This window comes from Plutella xylostella, chromosome 29 (assembly GCF_932276165.1).
Source record: "Plutella xylostella chromosome 29, ilPluXylo3.1, whole genome shotgun sequence".
NCBI lineage: Eukaryota > Metazoa > Arthropoda > Insecta > Lepidoptera > Plutellidae > Plutella > Plutella xylostella.
In genome coordinates this window covers 11,116,341-11,134,098 of record NC_064009.1, presented here as the reverse complement: position 1 = coordinate 11,134,098, position 17,758 = coordinate 11,116,341, and the positions used below count along the sequence as shown (strand labels likewise).

The window sequence follows — 17,758 nt, the reverse complement described above, 5'->3', positions numbered from 1 at the left end:
TAGCTCTTTTGAAATGGGAGCTCGCAAACCAGACGACCTTTGTGCACAATATTACGCTATTATGGCAATATGAATATAAAGTAATATTTGTATTGTATGTAAGTACTTACTGTAACTTTGGTTCTCAGTAAGAGAGACGAGGGTTAGTGGGTCATTCTATTCTATTATCTGTGGGGGTTTAAGTACATGCACCTGGCTCTCTCGAGTGGAACCTTTGTGCATATCCCGAAGGTCTAAACTGCCTTCCTAAGCTTGGACCTTTTCCCACCACGCTGGTCCACTGCGGGTTGGTGGGTTCACATATCTAGATGTGCTAAGTCTAGATATGCAGGTTTCCTCACGATGTTTTCCTTCACCGTAAGAGCGATGGTATAAATTGTACTTAAATTCAAAGAACTCATTGGTACATGTCAGCGCCGGGATTCGAACCCGCATCTCTTGCGTGAGAAGCGGGCGCTCACCCGACTGAGCTACCACCGCTCTCCGATTCCGATGTGGTAAATTATAGATTATAAGTACTCAAATTGCTTGAAACGAATATCAAAGCGTGCTATATGCGTGCTGGCGATCGGGGCGTGCGCTTAGCGGGCGCGTGTCGTCTGAACGCAGCCTTAGGCTATAGGTACTGATTCGAAAAGTATGAACTATTGGTCATAGTGTCATGTAACATGTTTCGTAATTTTGATATTCAATAAGTTAAAACGTAGAGGGAGTATGTATGGGAGATTTCTCTGTCTGAAGTCTGAATGACTTTAATACTTACGTTAAAGTGATCTTCACAACAATAAAAAGAAGTTGATGGAGATACCATGTCTCTGTTCATAATTTTACACCACTTTCTCTTTTGATCGGCATCTCTCGGTTCAAAAAAAATACTTTGTCGGGTCCACTTCTTCTTGTATTTCTGCAACTTGGCACAATGCAGTACTTGTAGGACTCTTTTTTGGATTTTTCCATATAAGTAGGAAGTTCCATGTTGTACAACCTTGTAAATGGCAGCACAGCTTGATTGAGAGCACAGACGGTACAAATTCGATGGAGAGCACATAAAAATTATTCAAATAGCCTCCTATAACCTCTCAACTTGTTCTATGCTTGTTTGTTTGCAAGGAATTTTTATATGTTTTGTTTGTTTGTTGCCATGACAACATTGGTTTGTTGAAAATACAAAAGTACTCTGTGATTATTTGATCAGGTAAAAAATCTATTCCCACGAACCGTAAAACTGAGCGTAGGCGCGACTGGCGGGACTCATTATTCTGAGCCGTGGAACTAGAAGGTTATGACGTCACTCTCAGCCCATAGTGACGGTCATTTTAAAGTGGTCATAATGCTTGTAAATTTTTAACTTTCTTTTAATACCTTAAATTACTTTTTTTGGCGTTGATTTTTTTTACTAACTATTAAAAAGTGATGTAAAACTATCGAATAAGAGTATAAAAAAAATATATGCATACTAGCTGTCCCCGCGCGCTTCGCTTCGCCTTAAAAAGTTTTCCCGTGGGAATTCCGGGATAAAAAGTAGCCTATGTTCTTTCCCAGGGTCTAGACCGTATGTATACCAAATTTCATTCAAATCCGTTCAGTAGTTTTGGCGTGAAAGAGTAACAGACAGACAGACAGACAGACAGACAGACAGACAGACAGACAGACACAGTTACTTTCGCATTTATAATATTAGTTAGGATTCCCTAATATTTGGGCACACGGCTCTCGACTTTTCAATAGTCTTTGCTGTCTTTTTCCGCAGCTGGCCACAGTTTACTCGTTCATACTGCGTAATTAATTTAATGTGTCCAGTTATTTTGATTACGAGAATTCTTCCATAACTTAATTTAGAAAAAAATAACAACTTTTGAAATATACTAACGACTGCTATTATAACCTAAAAGTAGAAAGAGCAACTTGTGTCATGTTCATATCATAATACTTACAATACAAATTTAATTTTATTGTGTTGCAATATGGAGTATATTTGAGTGGCACGTTGACTAGCGAATGGCTGTTCAGGCCTCATTACAATAGAACAACTAGTGGCAGCCCATACACTACCAACAAAAAATATAAAAATTCCTAAACTTTGCAAACAAACAAGCATATCAAACAAGAAGTGGAGAGGTTAATACTACAAAGTCCTTGAATACAATAAACAAACTGTGAAGTTAAGTGAACTAACAAGTGTTGGCTCAAAAGGACACGTATCCAGGGCCGTTAAACCTAATATAAAAAAATATATATAGGTATTATTTTATTATTTTGCTGTTTGCTTGCTAACCTAAAACGGTTTTCTAATAAAGTTTGAGTTCTGAGTGATACGCGTACATAGCGTTACTACAAAGTATATAAAACACAACACAAACGATTGTCGTCACATACATTTTGACACACATACGATGTCGGGACGAGGTAAGCAAACTTGGCAATTGTTGTTTGTTTGTTTATTGTTTATTTATTTATAATATTTCTTAATAATATATACAGTGCTCTTAAACCTATTAATACTTTATGATCAATCTTGTAATGTCGGGTCCGACCTAATGTGTATGATTGTGTGTCAGGTGGCGGGCGGCACCGGCAGCGCGCGCGCGGCGGGCGGGCGGCGCGGGAGGGCGGGCCTCCGGGGGCAGGCGGGCCGGTGGACGCGGCCGCCGCGGGCCCAGTGCTGGCGCAGTTCCGCGCCGCCGCCGCCGCGCTCAACGACCGCCACGACCGACACGAGCGCCTCGTCAAGCTCTCCAGAGACATCACTATCGAGAGCAAGAGAATTATATTCTTGCTACATTCAGCCATCAGGTCTGTCGCTGTCCCACTCCCATCTCCACCATTCTCTTACGTTCCTTCTATTCACCTCTATAGGTCATTGCTAAACCCATGTTTCTTTCACAGCGTTGAGGAGCAAGAGAAGGCCACAATGGATGCCATGGACAGACTGAATGCTCTCATAGCGGGCCCCATTAAAGCCATAGGTATAGAGCTCGAGCAGAAACCTGCATATCTGCATGCTCGAGCTGTCTCTCCTGGATTTCAGGAATTCTGTGAAGCATATACCTTCTGCTACCTAATGAAACATAAGGAGCTTCCACCATGGTCAAAACTTCAAAATGATTTTACATATCAGATTAAAAACATAGAAGTGGAGGAGCAACCAGAGAGAACCGTGGTGACGATGCTGACTCAGAGCGACTTCCTGCTGGGGCTGGCAGACCTCAGCGGGGAGCTAATGCGCCGCGCCATCAACAGCATCTCCCGAGGCATCGCCAGCGACAACCAGGAGTGCCACAGCTGCTGCCAGACCACCCGGGACCTGTTCACTGGATTTGTTGGTAATACTATATCCATACTCACATCATTTTATGAGCATGTTGGTGTGACCCTTAAAATTAAAATATTAGTTTCAAGTTGTTGGTTCTAGCATCAGACGTTTCTAGCATCAGACGTTTACTCCTATACCTAACCTGCTGGGGAAGGGTAGATATTATAGTGAAAATCATCCTCCCTTCAGAGAACCCTAATATAATAACACTAGCTGATGCCCGCGAGCTTAGCTTTGCCTTAAATTATTATTAAAGCCTATGTTCTTTCTCAGGGTCTAACTCTAGACCATATATGTATACCAAATTTCATTCAAATCCGTTCAGTTTTGGCGTGAAAGAGTAACAGACAGACAGTTCCGGACACAACCAACAGATGGCACTAAAAGCGCAATACAGAGAGCATGTATGGAACCGAGGCAAATTACTATGAAATCCTATATCAGTTGTCTGCAATAAATATAAAACCTATTATCTTAAATTTATTCTATACTAAGAGAGTCAGACATTTACTTTCGCATTTATAATATTAGTTAGGATAACATTGATAATGAAAGTACAGTATGAAGGGGTTGTGTGTATGTGACAGTGTGTTGTTGTGTGCAGGTCTGTTCGGCGCGAGCAAGGAGGTGTCGCGCAAGCTGTGCGTGACGCGCGCCAACGTGGGCAAGGTGGAGGCGGCGCTGTACGCGCTGGCGCTGCGGCCAGCGGGGGCGGGGGACGCGGGGGCGGGCGGGGCCGGGGGCGCGGGGACGGCGCGCCTGCGGGACTGGGCCGAGCCGCCCGCGCTCTCCGACGACGAAGGCTTCTACTGATCTCATTACTGCGAAGTGTGTGTCCTCCAATTGGAATGGAAGAATGATCCAAATGATTGAATATCTAAAACAGGGATATGATGTCGGCGGATTTGGAGCGTCTTCAGTGGCCATCCTTATAGCCTGAGTACATGTTTATGATTATCGTTCTTTAATCCTTGAATACATATTTTTGTTTGATTTTTATGTTTTTTTACCATTATAGACCTAATTACCCTGTCGACAGAGGCGCGCGCTAGCGCAATGGAAGTAATAAATACTTACGTTAAGTATGGACACTGTATACTTATTTGCCGCTATCTACAATGTCGGGAACATAGGATATTTTTTTGAGGGGTTGTAGTAGAAAAATAATTAAAATTGTTATGATTTAATCTGAGGGCACGGCAGTGCCCCAGCCAAGTCTCGAGCAAAACGGGCACGGCCGTACCATCTTTTCTCGAAGCGATTCGCGGCAGTTTCGCACCCCCCATATCGTCGATGTGGACAAAGCTAGGAGTTTAGGTTTTCGGTGAATAATAGTAGGCATTATAACAAGCTTAATTTCGAAATTACATGCCAATTGAATTAATAGTTTAGGAGTTACGGTCGATCAAAGGTACACCATTTTGTCACTCACTGACTCACTGACTAAGTGACAGATCATTAAAAAGTTTAAGGTACTTCTAGCAGACTTAGAAACTTAAAATTTTGCACCAAAATAGGTCATTAGCCACATATAAAGGAAAAATAATAAAAACAAAAAAAATATGTACCACAGAAAACAATTTTATATTTGCGGTTTGGCAAGAACATTGTGTATGGATTTCGACTGCAACTTTGTTCGTTGTTTAAGTATTCAATTGAACATAAGAATAGAATATAATAGTATAATTCATGTAATACATATACTGTCATCATCAGCCAAAATAGGCCATAATTAATGCAAATTACCAAATACATAAAGTTCATAATTTATAATTTATTACATTAATAAACTTAAACTAGATGACATTGCCGGATGCATTCTACATCGCGGTATGGTTTCGTTACAGAACGCAGTCTAAGTAGTACTGTCAACACTTACAAAAAATAAATGAGATCCCACCAAAACATTAATGTAAAAAAATGCCAAGTCTCTAGATGCAGTCGAGTAGTAATAGTCAATTAGTAATGTTATCAATAGTTTTCTTTTTGGCAATGAGTAGTGGTGGGAAAAACGGCTACATTTTGATAACACGCTACAGACGCTATGTTACACATTTATAGCAGGTTATTTAATCCACTACGTTATAACAATATTGAAGAGCAAAAAAAAAAAATTTATGAAAAAAAGAAATTATGAAAAAACCAATGAACTTTCCTTCATACTTTACAGGCTTAGGACTGTCTATAATGGCACATCACTGTTTCTCTTCATTTTTATGAATTATTGTCAAACGTTCTTTAATTGCAATAACTATTTACACAAAACACTTTAAAACCACAAAGTAATATCCTTTCAATGTTTCATCCACTTACGAAAACACACGTAAAGTAAAGATAGGTAAATTGTCCAGTCAAAGTTCAATCACACACAATCACAAAACATTTAAAATACGAAATTGTCCTCAGAACCAAATTGTCCGTTAGAAAGTACCTATTTACACTTACACAAACACTATTTATTTTCAATTTTACACTAAACCTAAATAAACACTATACCTATTTTAATACGTTACTATTTAAACTATTTATTATTATGTATATTTATTTACAGCACGCAAATGCAACAAAACAAACAACGCGATCGTAATTCGTAACGTTGCGCGAGGCACAATTAGCATAGCGGCCACCCGTGGCCGTTGCCAAATCGCGACTGCGGAGCTAATTTCAGCAGATAGCGGAGCGCTATTGCGTAGTGAAGCTTGCAGCTTCGCAGCGTCTCGCTCTCTCACACGCGAGTCGCGCGACGTTGCACCGTTGAGAGAGCGAGACGCTACAAAGCAAGTGAATATCGCCTGCACGGTTATCACGCGCCACGTCTCGCGGCTGCGAGAAATAGCGGAGCCGCTCCGCTATTTCTAGCAGTAGCGTCGTGGCAACGGCCGCGGGCAGACGCTGTCCAATTTTGCGAGCTAAGATCGCGAGGGCGCGTCGCGTTATAATTATAGCAGCATTTGCGCGTTCATAAAGCGAATGCTATTCGTTGCGAGCAAATCACTTGCTATGTTTTTTAGCTATATGTTATATTAACCTCCACTAGCAATGAGCACAAACTAAAAGCTGCAAGGCTGCAGGCAGCAAGCCTGGAATTATGTGCAAATGTTACTACTGACGATCTGTGATTAGATTAAGTATACTTATTTATTTTTTATGTTTATCATGATGGTCACTACCGACTTACCGACTACACATGCCCTAATACAGTAATTAAGATTATGTACTAATGTTTACGTATGCGGTTTGAGTAACCTAAAATGCCGTTCTATTTGTTTCATCTTGTGCTCATTGCCAAGTCACTGTAATAATTATAATATAAAGAAAACTATTGATAAAATTACTAAATGTTGATTTATAACTAACAAATAATTTGAATAGGACTTGGCTTCTATGAGATCTCATAACTTTTTACGATGGAAAGACTGCATCGAGAGACTTGGCATTTTTTTACATTGAATGTTTTGGTGGGATTCATTTATTTCGATTCGCTGTGTGTGTCACGCGGGCAGCCAGTCGTCCTCGTCGTCCGTGTGGAAGGGGTCCTCGGCGGCGCTGTCGGGCGAGGCGGGGGCGAGGGCGGGGGCGCGCGGGGCGGGGCGGCGGCGAGGAGGGGGCGAGGCGGGCGCGGGGGAGCCGCCCGGGCTCGGTGGGTCGCTGCTCGACGAGCGCCGGGGGCGGCCTCGCGCGCCCGGCTTCACTTTTCCTGCAACACACATAAACACTGATATTGCACGAGAAGAGAATGGGTAGGGCCCTAGGGGATCAGCTAGAGGCTAGACATCGATATCATAGTTCAGTCGACGCTTTATAATATTGGAGTACTAATGGTGCACAGTGGAAGCTATGCTAATGGTATGTTGCGGTGTTCACCTTGTGGCGAGTGGTGGCGCTATGATGTCGATGCTAGAACTCGTAGTCCTGGTCGACGCTGCGGTCGAGGCCGCTCTCGTAGTCGAGCTCGTCCTCGAACTCGTTGTCGAGCTCGTCGTAGAGCTCGTCTTGCAGCTCGTCGCGTGGGTGGATGTGCAGGCAGACGGCGTGCACGCGCAGCGCGGGCCGCGGCCGCGACGTGCCTAAATCACAGAAAAATCGAGACAGTAAGGGTCAATTTATACTGGGGCAGAGTCGAAGCGCAGCGAAGCGTCAAATTCTTCACAAGTAAAGCAAAGCCGCACGAATGGTTGGTTGCGTTGGTCACGCGTGGACGCGCGAATCGCGAAGAATGCGCGCGACTTTTTAAAATCTCGTAGCAATGTGTGCGTTATGCTGTGGAGTAATGTTCAGTATTGAATAGACGCTTCGATGCGCTTCGACTCTGTACTAGTATAAATTGACCCTAAGCGTGGTGCTCGCTGCGCACTGAGAGAGTGGACAGTCGGCGTCGTAGTCGCTCGCGGAACCCAGACGAGCCCCGGCATTCTAACTTATCCCTGAACGAAACCAAATATTTTTTTTAGTAAGTGAGATGTAGTGGTGTGCCCACCTGGTGGATGATGGGCCTGCTCCCAGTGCCGCGGGTCCCGGCGCCGGCACGCCGCGCCCCAGCGGCACGGCTCGCCCCCCGCGCCCGCGCCCGCCCAGTCCGCGTCGCCCGGGTGCCGGTACGTGGCGCGGTGCACTGGGTTCTTCCTGGAGTTGCAAACACATTAGTAGGTATTTCATTGTTATAATGTTCAAGAACTCGTTCTTATGTCTATAGAAATTGTTTGGATACATATGTATGCACAACGGGTACACTACATAAATCCGAATTACTTTTTTACGAATATGAAAATAACGATTTTTAAAATTAAGAATTTCATAGTTCCGAATAATTCACAATCCCGAATTTCAAGTTTCCGAATAACGAAAATCACGATTAGTCAATAAACGAAATTTCAAACAACATATTTATTAAAATCACGAAAGTCAATTTTCCGAATATTATTATTTCGATGTTTTAAAAGTACGACCTTTTATTATAACGAATTATTAAAATTACGAATCCCGAAGTTTTTTAATATTCCGAAAATACAAATTCCCGAATGTATCTTAGTTAACAAGAAATAGTTACTAAGAATAGTGTGTTTATTAACAGCATAATCCGTATACAATTAAACAATATTTTTTAAGCTATATTATGTGAAACGCTCCGCTCCGCTTCGCTGCGCTCCGCTTTGTTTTTCGATATCTATGTGCACCTAACACGCTCCTCCTCGCTTTGCTCGTCGTCGCACCTATCTTTAGATTTAGGTCCTAAGGTTTTTAAGGTTCATCACCGTAAAAATCCGAGCAATTTCATTGCTTTGTTGTGTTACTTAACAACAAATACTACAAATAGTTTTCTATTTACAATATTTTTACTCTATATTTGAAACGCTCCGCTCCGCTTCGTTTTTCAATATCTATGTGCACCTAACACGCTCCTCCTCGCTTTGCTCGTCGTCGCACCTATCTTTAGGTTTAGGTCCTAAGGTTTTTAAGGTTAAACACCATAAAATTCCGAGCAATTGTTTTGCTCTATATTTGAAACGCTCCGCTCCGCTTCGCTGCGCTCCGCTTTGTTTTTCGATATCTATGTGCACCTAACACGCTCCTCCTCGCTTTGCTCGTCGTCGCACCTATCTTTAGGTTTTGGGTCTAAGGTTGTTAAGACGTTTACGGTTTTTTTGTCAAAATCACGAATAAATCGGTATTTTATTTTTCGTATGCTTGAGTAATCGTATTTTTTAACGTTCGTGTATTTGACAATCGTAATAACAAATCTTCGTGATTATAATATTCGAAATTATAATTTACGTGATTTTTAGAATTCGGCATTTAAAAAAATCGGTATTGCAATATTTCGTAAATTACATATTCGGTGTTTTCAAATTCGGAAAAAAGTTTTTCGGAATATTTGGGTGTTCCCATGCACAACACTTTTGATACTTTTACAGGAATAAAATAGGATAGCATGCGGAATCCAGTCAACTAATCTATCTATCTATGTATAATTTGGAACTGTTAAAAAACCTGTAGCAGTCAGCCCCGTAGAAGCATCTCTCGCGCGGGAAGCCGTCGTCCGGGGGCGCGGGGGACGCGCCGGCGGGGGGCGCGGGGGGCGGCGCCGCTGTCGACGGACCCTGCAACAGATAGTTTACCATTTACAATGGGCATCGACTTATATGCAAAGTGTTAGGAAAGGAATTACAATAAAATAATTACTGGAGCAGACGCGCCAATGTCGATTTTGCTCACATCTGGCTTGACATCGGGAGAATCAGGCTTTACGTCGGGAGCGTCTAACTTGGCTTCCAGAACATCTGGCTTTAGTTCAGGGACATCTGGCATTCCGTCTGGCGGCTCAGTCTTGACTGGCCAGTGACTGCTGGCGGTGCGCGGTCGCTTGCCCGCCGCCTCCTCATCGCTGGTCGCGTGCCGTCGCTTGCCCGCCGCCTGGCCGGCTTCGCAGTCACTCTCACACGTCACAGCAGCCGCGCCTGCACTTTGCTCATCTCTACCTGAAAAAAAAGAGTAAATTTCCTATACTCCAAGACAAAAGATACACAGATAATAAAGCCACTGTAATATGGAAAAAAATCTAAATGAGAATGCTGCTTTGCTTTAGCGTCAATTCACAGGTACCACAACCACACCATGTCGCAGCGACATAATGTGGTCAAGCTGTGGTTACGTGTGAATAGTGTGGCAGCAGCTTTTTGTAGTTGCATTGTGGCAGTGACAAAATGTCGATGTGGTTGTGTTGTCGCTGTCGTTGAGATGTGGTGACCACATGTTTGTATGCAGTTAATAGGGAGAGGAGGTGGCCGCGGTGCCGACGCGATGTGGTCGTATTACACAGGTGGTTGATAACAACGGCCAAATGTGGCACGTGTGAATTGGATTATTCATTTTCAATACAAAATATACGCCTGACCACACGGCGTGGTTGTGGTGTGGTTGTGGTACATCTAAATTGACCCTTAGTGACATCTAGTGACATAATTCCCATAAATACTTGTGTTTTCCGTCAGATTTATCTAAAGGCTATACGGCCATTGGTATCTAATGGATTTGGGATAATCTAGAGTTCTTAAGTTCGAGTTATTAAGATACTGACCAAGTAGTGATGGGGAGCCCGGAGCTGGGTCAGCTTGCAGAGTGTCATTGAGCTGGAAGTCCAACACGGCAGACTCATTGGGGTCGGCGGGAGCTTCAGTGCTGCTCTGTGTGAGGGTGGGGGACTCCTTGTGTGGCTCACCAACAGTGTGGCCACACGCAGTGTCCGTGGGACTGCCAGAGGTGGTGAGGGCTGGAGTGGTTGTAGGCTCCACGGAGTCCGGCAGCTCCAGCAGCTCATACCAGTAGGAGCCCGGCAGTAAACCAAACCTGTCACCATTACTCAAATTCACTGTCTCATCTTTTCTTAAAATTTCTGTATCTTCTGTCTCTTTCTTAATGTAAAAGCATGGGTTTTGGTGTAACTGAAAAATATAATATAAAATTAGGTAGGTAGGTAACACAGTAGTACAAACTTAACAGATTTCCCACACAGAATGTATGTGTTGTACTGACCGCGTGCAGCGCCACGGCGCCGGCCGCCACGCGCAGCTCCCCGTGCCGCCGCGACACTCGCCGGTCCTCGCACTGCAACACACAACACACTATCATGTACAGTCGGCTGCATAAGTAGGGAAGGAATCTTATCAGGCTGGTAAGCAAGAAATGGGTGGGGGAGGGTACTACATTCCTCCGTGAAGGGATTAGAAACTCTAAACCTGAGTAATTAGAAAATACATACTCACATCAAGGAAAATACCACGTCCAAACTTATGAACGCCATCTGAAAGTTGTATTTTGCACGGTTCGGCGCAATCCACTCGCAGTAGCCTAAATACCATTTTCATTCCGTGTCAATTTGCACTGTCGTGTCGACCGGCAACTCACGATTCCAGGCAAAGGGACACACTACGAAATTAATATTTTTATTAACGTTAACGTGAATTTATTTAATGCAATGCAACTGAAATGAAATCTACTTAATGACAAACAAACATGGAAAATGTCAACAATAACATGCCTCTTTGACATTTTGCACAGAATAAATACTTAAATACACTACGAAATGCTACGAAAAGAACCCATTACAAAGAAAGTTACATTAGACTAAGGTTGGATTTTGTTTGTTTAACTCATGTTATTTGATGAAACGCTCTATAAGTCAGGCGCCTCAAACAAAGAATAAAACTGAGTGCATCGATTGAGAGTTTAGATAAGAGAGGATGAGAGTGATTGAATGACTTGGTTTGCGAAACACGTTATGAAAAACGTTAGCACGTTTGGATCGCAGCCTGGGATATAGACTGACACGTGACATTGAACATGACAAATCTACTGTCACTTCTGTCTGTCACATATCACAGCAACATTTCATCCAAAATTCCAAAATAATGTAAACAAACACACAAAAATCAATAGTTTTCTTTATCTCAGTTTTAAAAAACTGCACAATAAAATAAAAATGATAAAAAACAGTGCCAGTGTAAGCACACACCGGCCTTTATCAGGACAGTTGTATAAATATACAAACGTGGTGAAAGGATGGCAGCAGCGGTGGTTCGCAGTGGACCCTGAGACGGGGGTGCTGTCGTACTACCTGGTGGACGGGCCCGGCGACTCCGTGGCGCCGGGGCAGCCCGCGCGCGGCGAGGTACCTACCACACCCGCACCGCCAGCATCAAGCTTCTCTTCAAACTATTACTTAACTCTTAAGTAGCATTTATTTGTGTATGTTGTGTAGGTGGGCCTCGCGGCGGCGGTGATCTGCCCCAGCGACGAGGACTCGCGCACGTTCAGCGTGAACTGCGCGTCGGGCGACCTGCTGAAGCTGCGCGCCGCCGACGCGCGCGCGCGCCAGGAGTGGGTGGACTCCCTGCGTGCTGTCGCAGAGATACACACCAAGGTATATTATCACTGTAGGCATACTTGAGACAACAACTACTGTTGGTGTTTAGTGGTTAGTGACCCTGACTGCTATGCCAAAAGTATAGTGTTTGATCCCTAGTCAAGACAGATATTTGTCCTCAGGTCTAGTGTGTTAAGTATAACCCACTGGCCAACCATGGAGATTATTGCAATAACACTTCAGTTTTAGAGAAGGCCCATGCCCTACACTCCTGAGGAGTATTAAACGGGCTGTGTAGTAGTAGCCAATCATAAAGAATCAAATGAACTGCTTATGGTTATGTATTAACTTGAGACTGGTTGGTTGAGTAACTATATGTTGGTCTCCCCAGGCGCTGGGCGGCGTGCGGCCGCGCGACCAGCTCGCCGTGCTCGACGCCATGAGCCGCGCGCGCCACCAGCTGCAGCAGACTGAGCTCAGGTAAATGCACACACACACACACACACACACACACACACACACACACACACACACACAAGTCCATGGGCCTGACACTCCCACTCCATTTCACACTCCACACTGGTCCACTCCCGTTTCTTGGGTTCATATAATTATTTAGATGTACTTAAATTCCAGCAAGCTCATTGGTATATGGTTGTTTATTAGAAATACTAGTAACGAGCGCTTGAGTGCGAATGCCATCTATATGTATGTATAATGAGTGGGACAGGTTAGGAACAAAACATTATCAAAGAAGTTAAATACCTACTCTTTTTGCCATGATACAACTAATTTGGCCTTATTTAAAACAAGTTACACCATCTATTGAGCCATCTCGTAACCATTTTTCTTAAGGACCCCTACATATAAGGTATAGGTTATATAAGGTATGCAGTAAGCTCGCCCTGGATTTAGACATCCCGAAATTCCCATGGCTGCAACAGTTATTAATGTTTTCGTTGTTCCACGCGCAGCGACGCGGCGCTGGCGCGCTGCGTGGAGGCGGCCGAGGCGCCCTTCAGCCACACCGACACCGACTTGCTGCTGCTCAAGGTACGACTGTCTCTTTACTGCGCTCTAGTCTTGGCTTTCTTATGCTCAGTTTTCTATCTTTGCTGTTGAATAAAGAAAAAATTGCTTACCAATATATTGCAGATACATTACATCCGCTTCATATGTGTAAGTAAAGGTGAAATCAATTACTTTTCACTCCATGTCCTCTCACTCCATGTGAAAAGTAATTACTTTTCACTCCATGTGAAAAGTAATTGATTTCAATGCTCACTACTGCTCACTACTTAGTAGAAATGACAAAGAAAGGAAGAAAGGAACATTCATCTATTATTTTCAATAATATATCGTTGGGTGATGTTGTGCGTCTCGGAATCAGTTAAATTTGTGATGGGCTCGAGACAAAATGGCCGTATCCGAGTGAACGTTAGAGAACTGGTAGAGAATGCTACTAGCATTAAGTTCGCGTTTGTACTGCGTTTGTTTGGGTGTTGATATTTATATTTAGTATCTATCTATCTATGTATTTGTGTAGATATATCAGCTGTCCGACACCCATAACACAGGTTCTGCCTAGCTTGTAGCTGCCCATCACAAATTTAACTAGCTTGGGGTCGGATGGCCGTGTGTGAGATGTCCCCACATATTTATTTATTTATTTATATTTACTAAGTTTTTATGACCAATAAAGAATTTATAATAATAATAAGTTCTCTCCGTGTGTGTGGTTGCAGGCGACGTCGGCGGCGACCATGCAGGTGCTGCTGCAGTGTCTGGGCGTGCTGCACCGCCAGCAGCACGCCGCGCAGCGCGCCGCCCCCGCCCCCGACCAGCAGTAGTGCCCCCCCCCCCCAGATCACACACATTCCTGATGGTAGCCACTTTCATACAGCGCTATGTGTCCCAATCTTAATAGGCATGTTTTAAACACATCGACGCCCAGAACGTTATAGAAAAAGATGAGGACTGTCTTGTTTATTTTTCCAATTCTGGATAATACCTATGTAGTAAAGTGAGTTACGTACCACATAAGGCGCATAAAATAAAAATATATTTTGAATTCGTATCACCGTGAATACATTTTATTTCTTCATTTTCTTTCATTTTATTAATTCATAAAATTTTATCTCCACATGCGCATTGTTAATTAAATCCATCATCAGCCAATAATCATCCACTGCTGGACATAGGCCTCTCCCAAGGAGCGCCACAACACTCGGTCCTCGGCCTTTCTCATCCAACCACTACCCGCCACCCGCCTAAGGTCGTCAGTCCAGCGGGCAGGAGGGCGTCCCACGCTGCGTTTGCCTGTTCGTGGTCTCCACTCGAGAACTCGTCTACCCCAACGGTTATCGGTTCTTCGGCAGATATGACCAGCCCACTGCCACTTCAGCTTGCATATGTTGACAGCTATGTCGGTAACCTTAGTCCTCTGACGGATAACCTCGTTTCTGATACGATCCATCAGAGAATCCCCAAGCATAGCTCTCTCCATAGCACGCTGAGCGACTTTAAATCGGTGGACCAGTCCTACCGTCAGTTAATTAAACACATTATTTTAAATACCTAAGGTCAATAAATATCGGAAATGTTTATCTTGTCTCTTACTAACTATACATACGAGTCTCAGATACGAGTAGAGTGCGACAAACTTATCTGTTCCGGTGACAGTTCACTAAATGAGGCGTTTGTTAAAAAGAAAAAAAAGTTCCTTTTTGGAGAAATAGATGGCATTGTCTAGGGTTGTTCCAACTGTCAAACCCTCAGAACACACTCAGATCACATGTTATTCTGTGATGCTAACGAAATGTGAAAGTGACGTACAGTGTGACAAATTTATCTGTTCCGGTGAGAGCGAACTAAATTGATCCATATCTCATTACTTACTAATGAATTGTATGTTTTAAAAGATTAAATGGGTTTATTAACACCGCAAGAGCGAATTAACAATACGAGCAAACTTAAAATCTTATAGAATTAAGAAATATTAGACATTTACGTGAGCTGTCACCGGAACAGATAAGTTTGTGGCACTCTAGGTAGGTAGTATTGTAGTATTATTTTCTCTACGATGATAATATATCATGTTATGTAACAATGGTTAATTTACATTACCGCGAATGATTTAACTTACTTACGTGAATGAAAATCACTTGGTATGAAATGATCCGAACACAACCATGATTCTTTTCGCAGTTTCCAATCAATTTTTCGCACATTTATCCGAGTCGCCTTAATCCATTGTTGCGCCTGGCTTCCATCATTTGGAAATTTATGATGTCCTTTATTTTTACAAGTTGCGACGGCACACATTCTCATCTTGTCTTGTAAGTATTTCTTTGGGATCTTATTTAGGATCATACAATAAATAAAAATAGAAAATCAGTTCTCGCACGCAGCACCCGTTCAAACGGCGCGGGTAGAACTATTCACAGATTACTTAGCACTATCCCAAGCCACATGCAGTCTGAGCCTCGGAAAGATGGCTCGCGCTACCATACCACCCGACATTTAATCACAACTAGTGAGTTCTTATTCTGAGTTTAGTACTCTTTGCTCTCTATGTAATTTTTGACAGTTGGTACACTGCGTTTTCACGCCATCTATCGGCATACCCAAAAGCTCAACTGACAGCTGTCAAGGAAAACGGCTCATTGGTCCATATCTCATTATTTCCTAATAAATTATATATTGTTATAGATTAGATGGGTTTATTAAAACCGCAAGGGTAAATTACCATTACGGGAAAACTTAACATCTTAGGCCGGCTCCACACGTTGGTCCCAACGTTCGTACCAACGTTGGACTGCAAATTGGGTAAGGCGTACATACGTTGGCTAACAAACTAGTTCTGTCCCGGCAGGGCCAACATGAAGATGTCCGATACAGAAATATTAACTGCTCTTAGGCGATAAATATGTGCTCATTAATGATTCCAGCTTTTTTTAAATCTTCAATTGAGAAGATCATGCCCATATTCTGTTGAATCCTACGCCATGCATGCTAATACATTTTGATTTTTATGTTCCTTTCGAGTTGCATCCTATATTATTGGATGTGCTTGTTGTTAAGTTCAATAAAATCTGTAACTATTTAATTTTTCCGTAAATGTGACGATTTTGTGGATGAGAAATCCATTCTCGCTTGACGTCCGCACTCGTTGCGTGTTGCAACAGCACTGAGCAAAGCGCCAACGTGTGGCCGTGATCGCCAGCGTTGGCGCAGATTCCTTTGATAAAACCGACACGAGCCGGCCAACTACCAACGCTCGCCCCAACGTTGGGGCCAATGCAATTTTCTAGATCCATACGTTGGACGAGTAGCGTTGGGACCTGCGTTGGGGCCAACGTATGGAGCCGGCGTTAAAGAATTAAGAAATATTAGACATTTACGTGATCTCTCACCGGAACAGATAAGTTTGTGGCACTGTATTATTACTTATTCCAAAATCAAAATCGTATTATCCATTTCAGTAGTAAGTCAGGTACAGTAGGTATAATGACTAACATCACCAAAATATTAGTAGGTAAGTACGTACTTATACCCTAAAACTGAGTGGCTTACCATCTTACTTAGGTACTTACTCTTAATGCTCCCACAACTTATTAAAAATAATGAACAACATAATATTGTACAATATGTAGTTATACTAATGCAAAGGTTTAAAACAAAATAAATTGTTATTGTTGAAAGGTAACTTTGATATTGAGAGTACACTCCTAGCCACAACTTCAGATGACAATCAACAGATGGCGCTCGGAACTCAATACTCAGAACACCACTGTATGGAATCGAAGCCAATTACCATGAAATCCTACATCGCGGTATGGAAGCTTCAATGCGATATTATAGAAATAGGGAATATGCATAAATTTTTTAAATACTTTTATTGGATAGTTTTACATCACTGTATTATAGTAAAAAAAATTCAACGCCAAAATAACTGATGTTAAGTAATTTAAGGTATTTTAAAGAAAGTTAAAAAATTACAACCATCACGACCACTTTGAAATTCCCGTCAGGATGGCGGGCTGGTGTGACGTCATAATCTTTTAATTTCGCGGCTCAGAATAATGAGTCCCGTCAGTCGGCATATATTTTTTACCTAATCAAGTAATCACAGAGTACTTTTGTATTTTCAACAAACCAATGTTGTCATGGTAACAAACGAAAAAGGAAGTGTATAAAGTGTGAGCAGTGGCTGTTTTGTAATGGTAATAAAGTGTGACCAGTGGCTGTTTTGTAATGGGAGCTCGTAAATAGCTACTAGTAGCTCTTTTGAAATGGGAGCTCGCAAACCAGACGACCTTTGTACACAATATTACGCTATTATGGCAATATGAATATAAAGTAATATATGTATTGTATGTAAGTACTTACTGTAACTTTGGTTCTCAGTAAGAGAGGCTAGGGTTAGTGGGTCATTCTATTCTATTATCTGCGGGGGTGTAAGAACCTGCACCTGGCTCTCTTGAATGGAACCATTGTGCATATCTCAAGCCCCCCTCTAAGCTTGGACCATTTCCCACCACGCTGGTCCACTGCGGATTGGTGGGTTCACATATCTAAATGTG

General features: G+C 42.7%; 3 protein-coding genes across 6 annotated transcripts; 2 read left to right on the top strand and 1 right to left on the bottom strand.

Annotated features, from left to right (window-relative positions):
* Positions 1-2,026: 2,026 nt before the first annotated feature.
* On the top strand, positions 2,027-4,306 carry LOC119693432 (translin-associated protein X). Its single transcript, XM_038116788.2, has 4 exons — positions 2,027-2,406; positions 2,559-2,793; positions 2,887-3,323; positions 3,918-4,306. The coding sequence occupies exons 1-4, from the start codon at positions 2,394-2,396 to the stop codon at positions 4,124-4,126; spliced, it is 894 nt and encodes a 297-aa protein (XP_037972716.2). The 5' UTR covers positions 2,027-2,393; the 3' UTR covers positions 4,127-4,306.
* A 2,043-nt stretch (positions 4,307-6,349) lies between these two features.
* LOC105383964 (aprataxin and PNK-like factor) lies at positions 6,350-11,540 on the bottom strand. 4 transcript variants are annotated; one of them, XM_038116781.2, is made up of 8 exons: positions 11,074-11,540; positions 10,844-10,915; positions 10,389-10,752; positions 9,494-9,789; positions 9,302-9,411; positions 7,791-7,936; positions 7,178-7,380; positions 6,871-7,010 (listed from the first exon to the last, which is right to left on the bottom strand). In XM_038116781.2, exons 1-7 carry the CDS (start codon positions 11,173-11,175, stop codon positions 7,211-7,213), a joined length of 1,260 nt encoding a protein of 419 aa, XP_037972709.2. In that variant the 5' UTR covers positions 11,176-11,540; the 3' UTR covers positions 6,871-7,010; positions 7,178-7,210. The 4 variants fall into 4 exon arrangements, with proteins under 4 accessions (XP_037972707.2, XP_037972710.2, XP_048487678.1 ...); XM_038116779.2 differs by lacking the exon at positions 7,178-7,380 and having other exon boundaries at positions 6,350-7,010; XM_038116782.2 differs by lacking the exon at positions 7,178-7,380 and having other exon boundaries at positions 6,350-7,010; positions 9,527-9,789.
* A 121-nt stretch (positions 11,541-11,661) lies between these two features.
* On the top strand, positions 11,662-14,250 carry LOC105383963 (oxysterol-binding protein-related protein 11). Its single transcript, XM_038116802.2, has 5 exons — positions 11,662-11,978; positions 12,069-12,230; positions 12,565-12,653; positions 13,148-13,226; positions 13,919-14,250. Exons 1-5 carry the CDS (start codon positions 11,790-11,792, stop codon positions 14,021-14,023), a joined length of 624 nt encoding a protein of 207 aa, XP_037972730.1. The 5' UTR covers positions 11,662-11,789; the 3' UTR covers positions 14,024-14,250.
* Positions 14,251-17,758: the final 3,508 nt, after the last annotated feature.